This window comes from Puma concolor, chromosome D4 (genome assembly GCF_028749965.1).
Source record: "Puma concolor isolate L17-30 chromosome D4, mPumCon1.1.hap2, whole genome shotgun sequence".
In the NCBI taxonomy this organism is placed as follows: domain Eukaryota; kingdom Metazoa; phylum Chordata; class Mammalia; order Carnivora; family Felidae; genus Puma; species Puma concolor.
The window spans coordinates 42,657,223-42,679,114 of NC_141679.1; the positions used below are offsets into that span (position 1 = coordinate 42,657,223).

Here is a 21,892-nt window from a genome sequence, read left to right on the forward strand (position 1 = left end):
GTGGGCTTGAACTCACGGAACTGTGAGATCATGACCTGAGCTGAAACCAGGAGTCGGACACTTAAATGACTGAGCCACCCAGGCGCCCCTTAAAGTCTTTTTCAGTGTGTTGTGTTATTTTAATTTTGTCTAGAGTGATTGATTCTTTGAATGATTCAGTCAGTGTTTGCATGTGTTGTATGTGAATTTAGAGTGTGTGTTTTCTTCTTGTGTTTTGTTGGATTTTTTGTGATAAACCTTGAGTAGGAGGGTTGATGTTACTGTACTCTTATTCCTTTCTCCACTACCCTGCCTTGCCTAATGCCTTTTTTTCTCTAAAAATTTTGTGTTTGCCACTAAATTGTCACCCTCATCCCATCCTGAAATAGGTTTTATATTTGTAGTGTGAGGCTCTTAGCCAATAATGACACAGAGGATTTGTTAAATTTAGTACCTCGGCTATGGAGTGTTTTGGCTCAGTGCCTGATTGGGATTTTATCTATAAACGTTTGCCTTTCTAAACTTTCATGTAAGCCTTAGTACCAGGCAAGGGTGGGGAAAGACTTTTTCCAGACTCCTTTCAGAAGTTCGGGGCACCACCCTAGTCTCTGGATTCAAACAATGAGCTTAGTTAGCTATGCTTCCCTATATTGGGCAGGGCACTTTCATTAGCAGTTACCCTCAGGAGCCGAGCTCTTTTTCACCTTAGCCCACATCTGGATCTGGACAGTACACAGCACCTTCATCCTTGTTTGTAGCATTGTATTTCTGTTTAGTTTGCAATCCTTAGAGACGTGGCTGTTTCCTTAATTTTTTCTTTTATGTTTTTCTAATAATAGTATCAACTTAGAGAACAGAGAATTGCCTCAAAGTGTGAACTTATTATGCTAGGTTATTGGAAGTCTATTTAAAAAAATTTTTTTTTTTTAATTTTTTTTTTTCAACGTTTATTTATTTTTTGGGACAGAGAGAGACAGAGCATGAATGGGGGAGGGGCAGAGAGAGAGGGAGACACAGAATCGGAAACAGGCTCCAGGCTCTGAGCCATCAGCCCAGAGCCTGACGCGGGGCTCGAACTCACGGACCGCGAGATCGTGACCTGGCTGAAGTCGGACGCTTAACCGACTGCGCCACCCAGGCGCCCCTAAAATTTTTTAAGTGTACTAGTGTATCATCTGAATTTATCTCTTAAACCAGTGTTGTGCTTTTCTGATTGGTGTCTCTTCATTCTGATATTCCTTTGTACCGTCTAGGGCCCTTCGCTTCATTTCACTGTTTCCCAGTTGAGGGTTCTTTTCTTCTAACTTTCCTGTATACTTTGTCAATCCTGAGTGATTTAAGTATAGATTTCTATTTATTTTACTTATTTTTAAAGTGTTTTAAAATATAAATAAATGTCCGGTAAATTTTTATCCCGTTTTAAGTTGTTAAAACGTTATTAAAAGTTACTAGTAAGTCTCTAGTTCTCTTTTGAGTCTTTTACTTAAAAAAATGATATTTTATTCTTAATTTAATTGTGTGTATAAAGTGCTTATGTTAAGAACATACTGACTTTGGGTGCCTGGGTATCTCAATTAGTTAGGCTCTGATTTTGGCTCAGATCGTGATCTCGTGGTTTGTGAGTTTAAACCATGCATGAGGCTCTCTGTGGTCAGTGCAGAGCCTGCTTGGAATTCTCCCCGCCCCGTCCCTCCCCCACTTGCATTCTCTCTCTCTCAAAAATAAATAAACATTAAAAAGTAAAGAACATATTGACTTATTTTAAATTGATGATAGAGTGGTTGTGATCAAGATTAAATGTGTTGCGTATTTTTTTTTTAATCATGGATCTAAATCTGGAAACTAAACTGTTCTTTTGGTATGAAGTTGTCTTAGTTGTCAGCAGTTTGTAAGTTGTTGTCACTTGCCATATGGTTTCTGATTAATTCTGAAAGGGCTGTCAACCCCAGATAATTTAATTTTCTATATTTTAAAGTGATACTCATTTTCAGGATGTAAAAATTTAAAGGATTAGCTACCAATTATAACTAATAAACTCTCCCTTATTTTTCTTTGTAGAGAAAAACAGAAATCTGAAGCTAAAGACAGAAAAGTTTTAGAAATTCTGCAAGTGAAGGATGCTAAAATACAAGAATTGGAACAGGTTGGTGTAACAGAAAATACTAAGAATATTTTTTCAGGTAGTAGATATTTGCAATTACTTTTAAATAAAAAAAAATTCATTAAGACCATCAGGGTAATAATCTCAAACCATCACTATTTTGAAACTACTATGGCCAGATATTCTTCACTATTGTAATTTGCTTATAGCCTGTTGTCCGAATTAATGGGCTATGTCATTTGTTCATTAAAATTCTTAAGATAGTGTTATGGTTTTATAGTAGTAACTAGCAATTATTCATTGTTCTATTGAATTTTGCCTTTTATTATTACCAGTTATCATTGTATTATTAGCAGTATCATTGAAACTTGTAAATTTTCAGATGGTTTCATTCATAGAAAGGATCAACAAATAACAGGAATGATTCCCTTTGATCTTTTGAAAACTGTGCTTTCTTATGTCTTATCTATAATCAGTTAATTATACAATTACATATATGATAAAATTATATGTAATTATATAATCAGGATATTATCACTGAAAAAATCCATGTTATCAGTGCTTCCCAGAACCATTTTCAAAGTATACACATCTCAAAAATGAAGGAGAAAGAAATTTATTGTAAGAATGGCCTCTATTGTGATAAAATACTTAAATTCATTTTGTACCCAATTGTTCCTTGTGGGCTAAATTGCCCATAGTTCTTCTAGGGTAAATGGAGGCTCTTTTTGGAAACTATGATCTTTGAGTTTTGACTCTATTTTCCTTCCTAGCCAATTAAAGTTTTATGAGAACTTTGATCTAAGTTTGGTTATTGTTATAAAGTTGTTTTATCAAAAAACTTAGAGTGGAAGTTAACTTAGATAAAAGATCCAATTATTTTTATGTTCTCTACATCCATAGAATATCTTTCTAAAATGGAACAATGCATTCTTTTTATGACATATAAGCTTGAAGTTTATACATTCTCCAATGTTGTGTTTTCCTCATAGGAAATATCATAATTGATACCATAATGGTAAAATTTTAGAAATAATATTTTAGTCTGTTTGCTCTGGGGGGGGGGGGGGGAATGTTGTGTTTTCTACCTGAATATCAAAAAACATTAAAATGGATTCTAAGATGGATAAATACTGTTATATGCCTAGGCTAAGCTGCCTAATAGATATAACCATATGACTTAGAAGTGCCAAGTGTCATTTGTACTCACACTAGATTGAGAAAAACTAGCCATATTGGCCACCCCAAGATTCTGGAGGTTAGGGAAGATAAAGAACCAGACTGAGCCATCTATTCTTCAGTTACAGCTCTATTCTATGGAAGAGAATGCATTTTGCCACTCTTTGATATTCTTGGGTTTTAAGTTTGCAGTGAGTGCTTTAGGGAATGCTCAGATTACCAGATCTAGATAGCTATAGCATACCATTTTTTAAAAATGTTGACTTTTAAAAATGATAGTATATTTCCCCTTTGCTAAATTCTTTTTGTGCTTCCTCTTTCTTCAGGGATATACTATTTAACTATTTACCTTTTTGAGCAGAATCACTTAGCTTGGGGATAGAATATTAAATTTCCATAAGAGAAATTATTTGTTTTTAGGCCTCCTAATTTTTTTTTTAGAGGCCTTAATTTCTTTGCCAAAATCATGTATATTTTTGTTCAGTAATGGTTATAACTTTCTACAAAGTATAATATGTTAAATGTATATACTATTCTGTGATGGTACTTTGGAAAATTCAAAGTTACAGTTCTTGCCTTTTTTTTAATTTTTATTTTTTTAATTTTTTTTTTCAAAGTTTTTTTTTCAATATATGAAGTTTATTGTCGAATTGGTTTCCATACAACACCTAGCGCTCATCCCAAAATGTGCCCTCCTCAGTAGCCATCACCCACCCTCCCCTCCGTCCCACCCCCCATCAACCCTCAGTTTGTTCTCAGTTTTTAAGAGTCTCTTATGCTTTGGCTCTCTTCCACTCTAACCTCTTTTTTTTTTCCTTCCCCTCTCCCATGGGTTTCTGTTAAGTCTCTCAGGATCCACATAAGAGTGAAACCATATGGTATCTGTCTTTCTCTGTATGGCTTATTTCAGTTAGCATCACACTCTCCAGTTCCATCCACGTTGCTACAAAGGGCCATATTTCATTCTTTCCCATTGCCACGTAGTACTCCATTGTGTATATAAACCACAATTTCTTTATCCATTCATCAGTTGATGGACATTTAGGCTCTTTCCCTAATTTGGCTATTGTTGAGAGTGCTGCTATAAACATTGGGGTACAAGTGCCCCTATGCATCAGCACTCCTGTATCCCTTGGATAAATTCCTAGCAGTGCTATTGCTGGGTCATAGGGTAGGTCTATTTTTAATTTTTTGAGGAACCTCCACACTGTTTTCCAGAGTGGCTGCACCAATTTGCATTCCCACCAACAGTGCAAGAGGGTTCCCGTTTCTCCACATCCTCACCAGCATCTACAGTCTGCTGATTTGTTCATTTTGGCCACTCTGACTGGTGTGAGGTGATATCTGAGTGTGGTTTTGATTTGTATTTCCCTGATGAGGAGCGATGTTGAGCATCTTTTCATGTGCCTGTTGGCCATCTGGATGTCTTCTTTAGAGAAGTGTCTATTCAGGTTTTCTGCCCATTTCTTCACTGGATTATTTGTTTTTCGGGTGTGGAGTTTGGTGAGCTCTTTATAGATTTTGGATACTAGCCCTTTGTCTGATATGTCATTTGCAAATATATTTTCCCATTCCATTGGTTGCCTTTTAGTTTTGTTGGTTGTTTCCTTTGCTGTGCAGAAGCTTTTTATCTTCATAAGGTCCCAGTAGTTCATTTTTGCTTTTAATTCCCTTGCCTTTGGGGATGTGTCAAGTAAGAAATTGCTATGGCTGAGGTCAGAGAGGTCTTTTCCTGCTTTCTCCTCTAGGGTTTTGATGGTTTCCTGTCTCACATTCAGGTCCTTCATCCATTTTGAGTTTATTTTTGTGAATGGTGTGAGAAAGTGGTGTAGCTTCAACCTTCTGCATGTTGCTGTCCAGTTCTCCCAGCACCATTTGTTAAAGAGACTGTCTTTTTTCCATTGGATGTTCTTTCCTGCTTTGTCAAAGATTAGTTGGCCATACGTTTGTGGGTCTAGTTCTGGGGTTTCTGTTCTATTCCATTGGTCTATGTGTTTGTTTTTGTGCCAATACAATGCTGTCTTGATGATGACAGCTTTGTAGTAGAGGCTAAGGTCTGGGATTGTGATGCCTCCTGCTTTGGTCTTCTTCTTCAAAATTACTTTGGCTATTCGGGGCCTTTTGTGGTTCCATATGAATTTTAGGATTGCTTGTTCTAGTTTCGAGAAGAATGCTGGTGCAATTTTGATTGGGATTGCATTGAATGTGTAGATAGCTTTGGGTAGTATTGACATTTTGACAATATTTATTCTTCCAATCCATGAGCATGGAATGTTTTTCCATTTCTTTATATCTTCTTCAATTTCCTTCATAAGCTTTCTATAGTTTTCAGCATACATATCTTTTACATCTTTGGTTAGATTTATCCCTAGGTATTTTATACTTCTGGGGGCAATTGTGAATGGGATCAGTTTCTTTATTTGTCTTTCTGTTGCTTCATTATTAGTGTATAAGAATGCAACTGATTTCTGTACATTGATTTTGTATCCTGCAACTTTGCTAAATTCATGTATCAGTTCTAGCAGACTTCTGGTGGAGTCTATCGGATTTTCCATGTATAATATCATGTCATCTGCAAAAAGTGAAAGCTTAACTTCACCTATGCCAATTTTGATGCCTTTGATTTCCTTTTGTTGTCTGATGGCTGATGCTAGAACTTCCAACAGTATGTTAAACAACAGCGGTGAGAGTGGGCATCCCTGTCGTGTTCCTGATCTCAGGGAAAAAGCTCTCAATTTTTCCCCATTGAGGATGATGTTAGCTGTGGGCTTTTCATAAATGGCTTTTATGATGTTTAAATATGTTCTTTCTTTCTCGGTTTTTATTAAGAAAGGTTGCTGAATTTTGTCAAAGGCCTTTTCTGCATCGATTGACAGGATCATATGGTTCTTATCTTTTCTTTTATTAATGTGATGTATCACATTGATTGATTTGCGAATGTTGAACCAGCCCTGCATCCCAGGAATGAATCCCACTTGATCATGGTGAATAATTCTTTTTATATGCCGTTGAATTCGATTTGCTAGTATCTTATTGAGAATTTTTGCATCCATATTCATCAGGGATATTGGCCTGTAGTTCTCTTTTTTTACTGGGTCTCTGTCTGGTTTAGGAATCAAAGTAATACTGGCTTCATAGAATGAGTCTGGAAGTTTTCCTTCCCTTTCTATTTCTTGGAATAGCTTGAGAAGGATAGGTATTATCTCTGCTTTAAACGTTTGGTAGAACTCCCCTGGGAAGCCATCTGGTCCTGGACTCTTATTTCTTGGGAGATTTTTGATGACTGATTCAATTTCTTCGCTGGTTATGGGTCTGTTCAAGCTTCCTATTTCCTCCTGATTGAGTTTTGGAAGCGTGTGGGTGTTTAGGAATTTGTCCATTTCTTCCAGGTTGTCCAGTTTGTTGGCATATAATTTTTCATAGTATTCCCTGATAATTGCTTTTATCTCTGAGGGATTGGTTGTAATAATTCCATTTTCATTCATGATTTTATCTATTTGGGTCATCTCCCTTTTCTTTTTAAGAAGCCTGGCTAGAGGTGTATCAATTTTGTTTATTTCTTCAAAAAACCAACTCTTGGTTTCGTTGATCTGCTCTACAGTTTTTTTAGATTCTATATTGTTTATTTCTGCTCTGATCTTTATTATTTCTCTTCTTCTGCTGGATTTAGGCTGTCTTTGCTGTTCTGCATCTATTTCCTTTAGGTGTGCTGTTAGATTTTGTATTTGGGATTTTTCTTGTTTCTTGAGATAGGCCTGGATTGCAATGTATTTTCCTCTCAGGACTGCCTTCGCTGCATCCCAAAGCGTTTGGATTGTTGTATTTTCATTTTCGTTTCTTTCCATATATTTTTTAATTTCTTCTCTAATTGCCTGGTTGACCCATTCATTCTTTACTAGGGTGTTCTTTAACCTCCATGCTTTTGGAGGTTTTCCAGATTTTTCCTGTGGTTGATTTCAAGTTTCATAGCATTGTGGTCTGAAAGTATGCATGGCATGATCTCAATTCTTGTATACTTATGAAGGGCTGTTTTGTGACCCAGTATGTGATCTATCTTGGAGAATGTTCCATGTGCACTTGAGAAGAAAGTATATTCTGTTGCTTTGGGATGCAGAGTTCTAAATGTATCTGTCAAGTCCATCTGATCCAATGTATCATTCAGGGCCCTTGTTTCTTTATTGACCGTGTGTCTAGATGATCTATCCATTTCTGTAAGTGGAGTGTTAAAGTCCCCTGCAATTACCACATTCTTATCAATAAGGTTGCTTATGTGTGTGAGTAATTGTTTTACATATGTGGGGGCTCCTGTATTCGGCGCATAGACATTTATAATTGTTAGCTCTTCCTGATGGATAGACCCTGTGATTATTATATAATGCCCTTCTTCATCTCTTGTTACAGCCTTTAATTTAAAGTCTAGTTTGTCTGATATAAGTATGGCTACTCCAGCTTTCTTTTGACTTCCAGTGGCATGATAAATAGGTCTCCATCCCGTCACTCTCAATCTGAAGATGTCTTCAGGTCTGAAATGAGTCTCTTGTAGACAGCAAATAGATGGGTCTTGTTTTTTTATCCATTCTGATACCATATGTCTTTGGTTGGCGCATTTAGTCCATTTACGTTCAGTGTTATTATAGAAAGATACGGGTTTAGAGTCATTGTGATGTCCGTAGGTTTCATGCTTGTAGCCATGTCCTGGTACTTTGTCTCACAGGATCCCCCTTAGGATCTCTTGTAGGGCTGGTTTAGTGGTGATGAATTCCTTCAGTTTTTGTTTGTTTGGGAAGACCTTTATCTCTCCTTCTATTCTAAATGACAGACTTGCTGGATAAAGGATTCTCAGCTGCATATTTTTTCTGTTCATCACATGGAAGATCTCCTGCCATTCCTTTCTGGCCTGCCAAGTTTCAGTAGAGAGATCAGTCACGAGTCTTATAGGTCTCCCTTTATATGTTACAGCACGTTTATCTCTAGCTGCTTTCAGAATTTTCTCTTTATCCTTGTATGTTGCCAGTTGCACTATGATATGTCATGCAGAAGATCGATTCAAGTTCCGTCCGAAGGGAGTTCTCTGTGCCTCTTGGATTTCAGTGCCTTTTTCCTTCCCCAGTTCTGGGAAGTTCTTAGCTATTATTTCTTCAAGTACACCTTCAGCACCTTTCCCTCTCTCTTCCTCCTCTGGAATACCAATTATGTGTAGATTATTTCTCTTTAGTGCATGACTTAGTTCTCTAATTTTCTCCTCATACTCCTGGATTTTTTTTATCTCTCTTTTTCTCAGCTTCTTTTTCCATAATTTTGTCTTCTAGTTCACCTATTCTCTCCTCTGCCTCTTCAATCCGAGCCGTAGTTGTCTCCATTTTATTTTGCAGTTCATTGATAGCATTTTTTAGCTCCTCCTGGCTGTTCCTTAGTCCCTTGATCTCTGTAGCAAGAGATTCTCTGCTGTCCTTTATACTGTTTTCAAGCCCAGCGATTAATTTTATGACTATTATTCTAAATTCACTTTCTGTTATATTGTTTAAATCATTTTTGATTAGTTCATTGGCTGTTGTTATTTCCTGGAGATTCTTCTGAGGGGAATTCTTCCGTTTTGTCATTTTGGATAGTCCCTGGAGTGGTGAGGACTTGCAGGGCACTTCCCCTGTGCTGAGGTGTATAACTGGAGTTGGTGGGCGGGGCCGCAGTCAGACCTGATGTCTGCCCCCTGCCCAAGGCTGGGGCCACAGTCAGACTGGTGTGTGCCTTCTCTTCCTCTCTCCTAGGGGCAGGATTCACTGTGGGGTGGCATGGCCGTCTGGGCTACTTGCACACTGCCAGGCTTGTGGTGCTGGGGATCTGGCGTATTAGCTGGGGTGGGTAGGCAAGGTGCACGGGGGCAGGAGGGGCAGGCTTAGCTCGCTGCTCCTTAGGTGATCCACTTCAGGAGGGGCCCTATCGCAGCAGGAGGGAGTCAGATCCGCTGCTGGAGGTTTGGCTCCACAGAAGCACAGCATTGGGTGTTTGCGCGGAGCGAGCAAGTTTCCTGGCAGGAACTGGTTCCCTTTGGGATTTTGGCTGGGGGATGGGCGAGGGAGATGGCGCTGGAGAGCGCCTTTGTTCCCCGCCAAGCTGAGCTCTGTGGTCCGGGGCTCAACAACCCTCCCTCCCGTTGTCCTCCAGCCTTCCCGTTCTCCGAGCACTGCTGTTAGCTTATAACCTTCCAGATGTCAAGTCCCGCTTGCTGTCGGAACACAGTCTGTCCGGCCCCTCCGCTTTTGCAAGCCAGACTCTGTGGCTTTGCTTGGCCAGCGGGCCGCCCCTCCGCCCTGGCTCCCTCCAGCCAGTCCGTGGAGTGGGCACAGCCTCTCCGCCCTTCCTACCCTCTTCCATGGGCCTCTCGTCTGCGCTTGGCTCCGGCGACTCCGTTCTGCTGGTCTTCTGGCAGTTTTCTGGGTTATTTAGGCAGGTATAGGTGGAATCTAAGTGATCAGCAGGATGTGCGGTGAGCCCAGCATCCTCCTACGCTGCCATCTTCCCCATGAAAACTTTTTTTAATTTTTGAAAGGATTTTTTATATTTATTTTTTACTAAAAATCTTTTTTAATGTTTATTTATTTTTGAGAGCACGAGAGAGACACAGCATGAGCAGAGGAGGGGCAAAGAGAGACACAGAATCGGAAGCAAGCTGCAGGCTCTGAGCTGTCAGCCCAGAGGCCAACACGAGGCTGGAACTCACGAGCTGTGAGATCATGAACTGAGCTGAAACCAAGAGTTGGACACTTAACCAGCTCAGCCACCCAGGCTCCCCAGTTCTTGCCTTTAATGATTTTTAAATCCCTTTGAGGAGAAACGTGGGGATAAAAATAAGGTGCAAGTAACCATATTCTCCTACACTAGATTACAGGTTGTGAGAGGATGGGGAACCTCGTATACCCATTCACCTTTGTATACCTGACATCCAATGTTTACCATATTGCCTGGCTCAGAACAGATTCTCAGTGAATATTGTTGAATGAGTAATAATAATATTGTGATTATTATTTTATTAAGGTATAATTGACATATGGTATCCTGTTAGATTCAGGTATACATCATACTGATTTAATATTTTTATACATTATAGAATAATCCCCATAAGAAGTCTAGTTACTGTCATTATACCAAGTTATTGCAATATTAAAGACTGTGCATTATATCCTCATGACTTATTTGTTGTATAACTGGAAGTTTGTACCTCTTAATTACTTTCACCTATTTCACCCATACCCTACCTCCCTCCCTTTTGGCAACTACCAGTTTATTCTCTGTATTTGTGCATCTGTTTCTGTTTTTTTGTTTTTTCATTTATTTTGTTTTCTTAGCTTCCATATGTAAGTGAAATGATACGGTATTTGTCTTTTTCTGTATGACTTATTTTATTTAGCATAATAACCTCCAGGTCCATCCATGTCACAAATGGCAAGGTCTTATTCTTTTTTATTGCTGAGTAATATTCCACTGTATATATATCACATCTTTTCATCCATTTATCTCTCCATGGACACTTAGATTGCTTTAATATTTTGGTTATTGTAAATAATGGTGCAATAAACATAGGGGTTCATTTATCTTTTCAAAATAGTGTTTCATTTTGGGGGGTAAATATCTGGTAGTGAAATTACTGGATCATATGGTATTTTTATTTTTAACTTTTTGAGGAATCTGCATACTGCTTTCCACAGTGGCTGCACCGAGTTATATTCCTAACAGTGCATGAGGGGTCCCTTTTCTTATCATCCTCGTCTGCACTTGTTATTTTTTGTTTTGTTGATATTAGCCATTATGACAGGTTTGAGGTGATATCTCATTGTGATTTTGATTTTGATTTCCCTGATGGTCAGTGATGTTGAACATCTTCCATGTGTCTGTTGGCCATCTGTATATTTTCTTCAGACAAATGTCTGTTTCTTTATGTCTTCTACCCATTTTTAATTGGATTTGTGTGTGTGTGTGTGTGTGTGTGTGTGTGTGTGTGTGTTTGTGTGTGTGTTTGCATTATGTTTTTTATAGGTTTGAATACTAACCCTCTATCAGATATGTTATTTGCAAATATCTTCTTCCATTCAGTAGATTCCTTTAGTTTTGTTGATGGTTTCCTTTGCTGTGCAAAGCTTTTTATTTTGATGCAGTCCCAATAGTTTATTTTTGCTTTTGTTTCCCTTGCCTCAGGAGACATATCTAGAAAAATGTTACTATGGCTGATGTCAGAGAAATTGCTGCCTATGTTGTCATCTAGGATTTTTATGGTTTCAGGTCTCACATTTAGTTCCTTAATCCATTCTGAGGTTATTTTTGTGTATGTTGTAAGAAAGTGGTCCAGTTTCATTCTTTTGCATGTAGCTGTGCAGTTTTTCCAACACCATTTGTTGAAGAGACCATCTTTTTCCATTGTATATTCTTTCAATTGACCGTATAACTGTGGATTTATTTCTGGTCTTTCTTTTCTGTTACTTTGATCTATGCGTTTATTTAGTGCCGGTACCATACTGTTTTGATTACTACAGCTTTGTAATATAACTTGAAGTCTGGAGTTGTGATACCTCCAGTTTTGTTTTTCTTCTTCAAGATTACTGTGGCTCTTCAAGTCTTCTGTGGTTCCATACAAATTTTAGGATTGTTTGTTCTAGTTCTGTTAAAATGCTCTTGGTATTTTGATAGAGACTGCATTTAATCTATAGATTAATTTGGGTAGTATAGATATTTTAACAATAAATGTTCTCTCGTCCATGAGTATGGAATGTCTTTCCATTTCACTGTGTTGTCTTTCGTCAGTGTTTTATAGTTTTTGGAGTACCAGTCATTCACCTCTTTGGTTAAGTGTATTCCTAGGTATCTTATTTTGGGTGCAATTGTAAATGGGATTGTTTTCTTAATTTCTCTTTCTGCTTCTTCGTTATTAGTATATAGAAATGCAAAAGATTTTTTATATTGATTTTGTATCCTGCAACCTTACTGAATTCATTTATCAGTTCTAGTAATTTTTTAGTGGAGTCATTCAGATTTTTATTAGTTTCATGTCATCCCCAAATAATGAAAGTTTTACTCCTTCCTTACCAAGTTGGATGGCATTTACTTCTTTTTTTGTTGTCTGATTAGTGTGGCTAGGACTTCCATTACTATGTTGAATTAAGTGGTGAGAGTAGACATCCTTGTCTTGTTCCTGATCTTCGAGGAAAAGGTCTTAGTTTTTCACCACTGAATATGATGTTTAGCTGTGGATTTTCATATGTCGCCTTTAATATGTTGAGGTATGTTCACTCTAAACCTACTTGTTGAGGGTGTTTATTCTGAATGGATGTTGTACTTTGTCAAATGCTTTTTCTGCATCTTTTGAAATGACCATATGGTTTTGATTCTTTCTCTTGTCAATATGATGTTTACTGACTTGTGAATATTGAGCCACCCTTGTATCCCTGAAATAAATCCCACTTGATCATGGTAAATTATTGTTTAAATGTATTGTTGGATTCGTTTGCTAATATTTTGTTGCAGATTTTTGCATCTGTGTTCATCAGAGATATTGGCCTGTAGTTCTTTTTGTAGTGTCTGTATGGTTTTAGTATGATGGTAATGCTGTCCTCCTAGAATGAATTTGGAAGACTTCCTCCCTCTTCTATTTTTTGGACTAGTTTGAGAAGAATAGATACTAATTCTTCTTTAAATGTTTGGTAGAATTCACTTGTGAAGCTCTCTGGTTCTGGACTTTCGTTTGTTGTGAGTTTTCTGATTCAATTTCCTTGCAGCTAGTTGGTCTATTTTCTATTTCTTCCTGAGTCAGTTTTAGGAAGTTATATGTTTCTAAGAATGTATTTATTCTAGAATGTATTTCCAATTTCTTGGCATATAATTTTTCATGGCATTCTTTTAAAATCCTTTGTATTGCTGTGGTGTTGGTTGTTATTCCTCCTCTTTCATTTATGATTTTATTAGTCCTCTCTCTTAAAAAAAAATTTTTGATGAGTCTGGCTAAAGGTTTATCAATTTTATTGATCTTTTCAAAGAAACAACTCCTGGTTTCATTGATCTATTTTGTTATTATTGCTTTTTTTTAGTTTTTATTTTCTATATTTCTGCTCTAATCTTTATTATTTCTTTCCTTCTACTAGTTTTGGGGTTTGTTCTTCTTTTTCTTGCTTCTATAGGTTTAAGGTTAGGTTGTAATTGAAATTTTTCTTGCTTCTTGATGGAAGCCTATATTCTTATGAACTTCCCTCTTACAACTGCTTTTGCTACATCCCAAAGATTTTGGATGGTTGTGTTTTCATTTTCATTTATCATCATGTAGTTTTTGATTTCCTCTTTGAATTCTTGGTTGACCCATTCACTGTTTAGTAGCATGTTATGTAACTTTCATGTACTTATGTTGTTTCCAGATTTTTTCTTTTTTTTAATGTTTATTTATTTTAGAGAGAGAGAGACACAATGTGATTGGGGTAGGGGCAGAGAGAGAGGGAGACATAGAATCTGAAGCAGGCTCCAGGCTTCGAGCTGTCAGCACAGAGCAAGACGCAGGGCTCGAACTCACAAACCTTGACATCATGACCTGAACCAAAGTTGAATGGTTAACCAACTGATCCATGCAGACACCCCTTTCCAGATTTTTTTCTTAAGGTTCTTTTCTTGTTTCATAGCATTGTCGTCAGAAAACATGCATGGTATGACTTTGATTCTTTGAATTTGTTGAGACTTGATTTGTGGCCTAATATGTGATCTGTTCTGGAGAACGTCCCATGTGCATTTGAAAATGGTGTGTATTGTGTTGTTTTAGGCTGGAATGTTTTGAATGTATGTTAGATCCATCTGGTTGATTCTCTGTTTGGATGATCTATCCATCGATGTAAGTGGGGTGCTAAAGTCCCCTATTATTATTGTATTACTATTGATTATTTCCTTTATGTTTGTTGTTATTAGCAGCTTTATGTGTTTGGCTGATTCCATGTTGTGTGCATAAATATTTACAAATGTTATATATTCTTGTTAGGTTGTGTCCTTTATGATTATATAGTGTTCTTGTTTGTCTCTTACTACATTCTTTGTTTTAAAGTCTATTTTGTTCAATATAAGTATTGCTACCCAACTTTCTTTTAAATTCCATTTACATGATACATGTTTTTCCATGTCTTTACTTTCAATCTACATGTGTCTTCAGTTCTGTAATGAGTCTCCTATCGGCAGCCTATGGGTGGGTCTTGCTTTTTTATCCAGTCTGTCATCCTATGTCTTTTGATTAGAGTGTTTAGTTAATTTACATTCAAAGTAATTATTGATAGGTATGTACTTATTGCTCTTTTGTTACTTGCTTTATGGTTGTTTTGTAGTTCTTTTCTATTCTTCTCTTGCTCTTTTCTCTCACAATTTGCTGGCTTTCTTTGGTGATATACTTGGATTCCTTTCTCTGCATTTTTTTCATATCTGTTATGGTGTTTGATTTGTGGTTACCCTTAGGTTATATACCTAATACCATTAGGTATATAACATTTTGTGCATATAGCAGTTTATATTATATTGATTGTCACTTATGTTTGAAGTCATTTGTTTCTTCTCTCTCCTGCCAAATTTTAGGTACATTGTGTCATACTTCACATCCTTTTATTTTGTGAATCCCTTGACTGAATTTTACAGATGTACTCATTTTTATTGCTTTTGTGCATCCTACTTTTCTTACTCCTAGCTATGGCCTTTCCTTACCATTCAGAGTCCCCTTTAACATTTCTTACAGGCTGGTTTCGTGGTGATGAATTCTTTTAACATTTTTTGTCTGGGAAGCTCTTGGTCTCTCCTTCTGTTCTGAATGATAGATTTCTAGATAGAATATTTATGGCTGCAGGTTTTTTTCTTTCAGCACTTTGAATATATCATGCCACTCCCTTCTGACCTGAAAAGTTTCTGCTAAAATCAGCTGATAGCCTTATGGGGTTTCCCTTGTGTTAACTGTTTTCACTTGCTGCTTTTAAAATTCTCTATCAGTACTTTTTGCCATTTTTATTATTACATGTCATTGTGTGGACCTCGTTGAGTTGATTTTGTTGGGGGCTCTCTGTGCCTCATGGGTCTGGATCTCTGTTTCCTTCCCCAGATTTGGGCAGCTTTGAGCTGTTATTTCTTCAAATAAAAATTCTGTCCCCTTTTTTCTCTCTTCTTCTAGGATCCCTATAATAGGAGTGTTATTACACTTGATGGAGTTGCTGAGTTCCCTCAGCATTGTATTATTATTTTTTGCTCTCTCTACTTTTCAGCTTCATTACTATCCATTACTCTTTCCTCCAGATCTCTGATTTGTTCATCTTCTTCCTCTAGTCTCCTGTTTATACCATCTAGTGTATTTTTAATTTTAGTTATTGAGTTCTTCTTCTCTGTTTGGTTCTTTTTTATGTTGTTTGTCTCTTTCTTAAGGGTCTCACTGAGGTCCTCCACTCCCACTCTTTTTTCAAGTCCATTGAGTATCTTTATGATCATTACTTTAAATTCTCTATCAGGCATATCACTCATTTCCATTTCATTTAGGTTTCTTGCTGTGATTTTGTCCTATTCTTTTATCTGGGACATATTCCTCTGTCTCCTCATTTTGTCTATCTCTCTGTGTCTGTTTGTATGTATTAAGAAAGTCAGCTACATTTCTTGCTCTTGAAGTAGTGGCCTTATAAAGAAGTCTCGTAGTGCCCTGCAGTGCATTGTCCCCTGGTCACAAGAACCTAGCTCTTCAAAGGAGTCTCTTATGTGTGGTGCTTGTGTCCTACTGTTGTGGCTGAGCCTCTTTTGCCTTTCAGTCCAGTTGTCTGCCGTGGTTCTCTTTGCCTGTTGTTGGCAGGATTTGGTCCCTGTGTTGTTGTTGAGCCAGTCTTGGGGCCACCTTGGGCTTGAGTTGAGTCAGACTAGGCATTTGCCAGAGATGTAGTAGCACTGAACTCAGATTGCTTTCCCTATATTGTTCCCTGAGAAGTTTCACTGCTGAGGACCTGCAGTCAAACCAGATTATCTTCTCCCAATCCACTGCTGGGGCTCCAGCCCCTGGTGTGTGTGGTTCTTCCCCTCTCCTTGGAACAGTAGTAACTTTGGAGTGGTACTGGCTCCTATTCAGTCTACTGACACATTGGTAGGCTTGTGGTACTGCTTTTGATAGGCTCCTGCTAAGGATGTATTGGAAGGGACAGGTCTGCAGGAGAACAAGGGGGCAGGGAGCACAGTGTTAGCAAGGTTTGTACAGGTCTGCTGTGCAAGGGGACCTGGAGCTGCTTTAGAAAATGGCTGTAGGATTAGAGGGGTTGAGTCCATAGGAGAATGTGGGGGCAGGGCACACAGAGTGCCAGCAAGGTCCAAACCTGTCCATTGGAGGAGGGGACCCACAGCTGCCCAGAATGCCTGCCAAGGTTGGAGGGTGTAGATCCACAAAAGCATGGTTGGGGGGTCAGTAGGAAGGGAGATGTGTGCTGTTAGCAATCTAGGTGGAGAGTTTTGGGGCAACACTGATTCCAGCAGGTTTCTGTATCTCTAGACTGGTGGAGAGAGAAATGGCACCAGCTAACTCCTTTGTTCCTGGAGAAGTCTCCCAAAGATCTCTGCCCCTCCAGCACAGCCTCTGAGATTAGTAAAGAAATCTTTTCCCAAATACCCCAGACATTTTTCAAATGTTGCTTCTGGGCTGTATCTCTGCGGGCCTCTTTGTTGTGCTGTCTCTAAGGTGGGGAATCAGTTTCCTCTTGCCCTCTTGGCTCTCCTAGAGCCAAGCCTGATGGTTTTTGAAGTTCCAGGTGTTATGCCCCACTGATTGTAAGAACTCACGAAATTATGCCCCTCTGTTTTTTGAAGCCAAATGTTATAGGGATTGTCTTCCCCGTGTAGGTTCCCTGCACCTGGTATGAGGTTCTGTTTGTTTGGTCTCTCCAATACTGCAGAGTCTGTCCTTCCCACTTACAGCCCTCTTGGTCCTTTTAGCTCCCAACCACATCTCTGCCCTTCCTACCTTCTTAAATGTAACCTCTTCTCTGAATTTAGCTGTGGAAAGTCTGTTCTGCCAATCTTCAGGTTATTTTCTGGGTTATTACATTGATATGGATGTTATCTAATTGTATTTGTGGGACAAGGTGAGCATAGGATTCTCCTATATTACCATATTCCCTGGAAGTGAGTTTTGACTCAATCTATATACATTTTTACCTTTTTTTTTTAAGTTTATTTATTTATCTTTGAGCAAGATGGGGGGGAGAAAGAGTCCATGCACCCATGCACGGAAGAGAGACAGACAGAGAGAGAGAGAGAATCCCAAGCAGGCTCTGTGCTGTCAGCATGGAGCCTAACACGGGGCTCAATATTGCAAACCGTGAGATTATGACCCAAGCCAAAATCAAGAGTCAGACACTTAATCAACTGAGCCACCCAGGTACCCACATCTTTACTTTTTTCAAGGTAGGTTTATCCCATCTGCATTTCTTGATATAACATACTTATTTGGTCTTTGTTCAATGACTAAACTTATGCTTTCTGTTTTTAATGTTTTCTTACCTTTTTACATTTGCTGTATTTTTCATTTGTGTTATGTTTGTGGGTATGTGTGTGCATGCATTTTTGTGTTGATAGTTTGGGAGGTTTAGAGTCTATATCAGTTCTTTTCATGACTAAGTTTATTACTTTATATTTAATGATATACTTCTTAATTCTAACATATTCTGAAAAATCTATATAATACACTTCAACTGCACACTGTAAGATAAGATAAGAAAATTTGTATATTTTTATTTATTCACGTGTTTTTTTCCCTGAATTTTAAAGTGAACTTGCAGAGACTAAAAGACCTGTATGTTGAAAACTATAGAAAGCTTATGAAGGAAATTGAAGAAGATACAAAGAAATGGAAAAACATTCCATGCTCATGGATTAGAAGAATAAATATTGTTAAAATGTCAATACTATCCAAAGCTATCTACACATTCAATGCAATCCCAATCAAAATTGCACCAGCATTCCTCTCAAAGCTAGAACAAGCAATCCTAAAATTTGTATGGAACCACAAAAGACCCAGAATAGCCAAAGTAATTTTGAAGAAGAAGACCAAAGCGGGAGGTATCACAATCCCAGACTTTAGCCTCTACTACAAAGCTGTAATTATCAAGACAGTATGATTACAGACACAAAAACAGACACATAGACCAATGGCATAGAATAGAGACCCCAGAATTGGACCCACAAAAGTATGGCCAACTAGTCTTTGACAAAGCAGGAAAGAATATCCAATGAAAAAAGATAGTCTCTTTAACAAATAGTGCTGGGAGAACTGGACAGCAACATACAGAAGAATGAAACTAGACCACTTTCTTATACCATTCACAAAAATAAACTCAAAATGGATGAAGGACCTGAATGTGAGACAGGAAACCATCAAAACCCTAGAGGAGAAAGCAGGAAAAAACCTCTCTGACCTCAGCCGCAGCAATTTCTTACTTAACACATCCCCAAAGGCAAGAGAATTAAAAAGCAAAAATGAACTATTGGGACCTCATCAAGATAAAAAACTTCAACACTGCAAAGGAAACAATCAGCAAAACTAAAAGGCAACTGACGGAATGGGAAAAGATATTTGCAAATGACATATTGGACAAAGGGCTAGTATCCAAAATCTATAAAGAACTCACCAAACTCCACACCTGAAAAACAAATAATCCAGTGAAGAAATTGGCAGAAGACATGAATAGACACTTCTCTAAAGAAGACATCCAGATGGCCAGCAGACACATGAAAAGATGTTCAACGTCACTCCTCATCAGGGAAATACAAATCAAAACCACACTGAGATACCACCTTGTGCCAGGAAGAGTGGCTAAAATGAACAAATCAGGAGACTATAGATGCTGGCGAGGATGTGGAGAAACGGGAACCCTCTTGCACTGTTGGTGGGAATGCAAACTGGTGCAGCCACACTGGAAAACAGTGTGGAGGTTCCTCAAACAATTAAAAAATAGATCTACCCTATGACCCAGCCATAGCACTGCTAGGAATTTACCCAAGGGATACAGGAGTGCTGATGCATAGGGGCACTTGTACCCCAATGTTTATAGCAGCACTTTCAAGAATAGCCAAAGTATGGAAAGAGCCTAAATGTCCATCAACTGACAAATGGATAAAGAAGATGTGGTTTATATATACAATGGAATACTGCTTGGCAATGAGAAAGAATGAAATCTGGCCATTTGTAGCAACGTGGATGGAACTGGAGGGTATTATGCTAAGTGAAATCAGTCAGGCAGAGAAAGACAGATACCATATGTTTTCACTCATATGTGGATCCTGAGAAACTTAACAGAAGACCAGGCGGAGGGGAAGGGGGGGAAAAGTTGCAGAGAGGGAGGTAGGCAAACCATAAGACTCTTAAATACTGAGAACAAACTGATGGTTGACGGGGGGGGGGGGGGGGGGGTAGGGGAGAAGGGAAAGTGGGTGATGGGCATTGAGGAGGGCACCTGTTGGGATGAGCACTGGGTGTTATATGGAAACCAATTTGACATAAATTATATTTAATATAAAAAACAAAAAATAAATAAAAGCATCATGCTAAAAAAATAAAATGTTCTCACTTTAAAAGCAAAAAAAAAAAAAGGAGTCTGGACATAGCTAGATTGTCTGTTCAGTATCTCATGGTTGTACTCAGGGTTTCCTTTCGGCTTGCTCTTATCTGGAGGCTTGATTTGGGAAAAATCTGCTTCTAAGCTCATTCAGGTTGCTGACAGTATCCATGTCTTTGTAATTTTAAGACTGAAGTCCTAAATGGGGCCAAACTCTGTATTAGTCAGGGTTCTTCAGAGAAGCAGAAGTGATAGAGGTATATGCATATGTGTGTGTATCTACCTATATCTGTCTTTCTAGAAAGAGAGATTGATTTGAAGGCATTGGCTCATGCAGTTTGGGGCTGGCAAGTCTGATTTATGCAAGACTGGCTGGCAGGGTGGAGACCCAGGAAGAGTTGATTTTGCAACTCAATCAGAAAGCATTGTGGAGGCAGAATTCCTTATTCCTTAGAAGACTATAGCCCTTTGTTTTATCATCTTCAGTTGACTGGATGAAGCCCAGGCACATTATGGAGAGGTTATCTGCTTAACTCAAAGTCACTGATTTAAATATTAATCATACCTGAAAAATATGTTCACAGCAACATCTAGACTTGTGTTTTATCAAAAACTTGATACCATGGGGAGCCTGGGTGGCTCAGTTGATTGGGCTTTTGACTTCAGCTCAGGTCAGGATCTCACAGTTCATGGGTTCGAACCCTGTGTTGGGCTCTGTGCTGACAGCCAAGAGCCTGGAGCCTGCTTCCAATTCTGTGTCTCCCCCTCTAACCCTCCCCTGCTTGCACTCTGTCTCTCTCTCTCTCTCTCTTTCTCAAAAATAAAAATAAACATTAAAAAGGAATTAAAAAAAAAAACTAGATACCATGGGTACTATGGCATACGCAAGTTGACACTTAAAATTAACTAAATGGGTAAAAAGTAGTGAGGTGAATAGGCCTTTACTGTGAGGTTTTCTTTTTATCTGGCTAGGGCTTAGGCTGTGTTTACCGTTTGCTGTAGTTGTATGTTTCAGAGGCTAAACTTTGTTTTTCTGTCCTTTTTTTGGGTTTTTCTACAAGCTTCTTAAGTACTGTCTGAGATGCACAGTTTTTTTTCCATTGTGTTCCCTTGTTATACAGAAGCCCTATTGGTATGGTGGTCCAGTGTCAGGGGGAGATGAAGTATTCTATACTCTGATTAGGTTTCAATCTTTTAGTGAGCTTGTGTCCCTACAATGTGACCTTCACAAGTGCTTCTGTTTCTCCCCCCTCCCTTGATTTAATAGGAAAGCTAGAGGGTGTTGGAGTTAGGTATTTCCCTTTAGCCAGGTTGATTTGGCTCTGGTGAAAGTCACCTAAAATTGGGCTTTTTTGGGCTTTTTAACTGTTAAAACTTGTCTACTTTGATCCTCCAGCAATCTGTTAATTACAGATTAAATTTTTCTACTCTGGTAGTGGTTTCCATGGATTTTACTGCTCCTGGGCTCCTGCTCTGGTATATTGCCATTCTCTTTATATATCTGTCTGTTTCTCTAGTTTTTGGAACAGCAGTTTGCTCTACGTCCCCAATTCTCTGGTAGATCCAAAAAGAGTTTTTGAGTTTTAATTAGTTCAACTTTTTCCATGTTGTGTAATCAGGAGAGATGACTTCCAAGTGCCTTACATGCTTGAGTGGAACCTGGAAGTTTCTCCATTGTGTTTTTATTAAGTAGCTCTTAATTTTTAAGACTTACAGCCTGTGGAATAGAGTTAACACTTAAGGATGACAATTCCGGGGGTACTTGGGTGGCTCAGTCAGTTAAGAGTCTGACTCTTGATTTTGGCTTAGGTCATGATCTCACAGTTTATGAGTTCAAGCCCTGCATCAGGCTCTGTGCTGACAGCATGGAACCTGTTTGGAATTCTCTCTCCCCCTCTGCTCCTTGCAGAGCACATGTGCATTCTCTCTCTCTCTCTCTCTCTCTCAAAATAAATAAATAAACTTAAAAAAATAACAATTCCTATAGCTTATTTAAGTCTTACTTAGGTATCCAGTCAAATTTCTAGGAAGTTGTGTGCATGCCGCACACACACACACA

At 38.4% G+C, this 21,892-nt stretch overlaps 1 protein-coding gene across 3 annotated transcripts in view; it reads left to right on the forward strand.

Moving 5' to 3' along the window:
* CNTLN (centlein) overlaps nt 1–21,892 on the forward strand; it is a 329,566-nt gene that overhangs the window by 80,146 nt on the left and 227,528 nt on the right. For all 3 annotated transcript variants that reach the window (XM_086685372.1, XM_025934944.2, XM_086685371.1), the window contains exon 3: nt 2,038–2,122. In XM_086685372.1, coding sequence (XP_086541498.1) covers nt 2,038–2,122 — 85 coding nt within the window. The remainder of the gene's footprint in view (nt 1–2,037; nt 2,123–21,892) is intronic.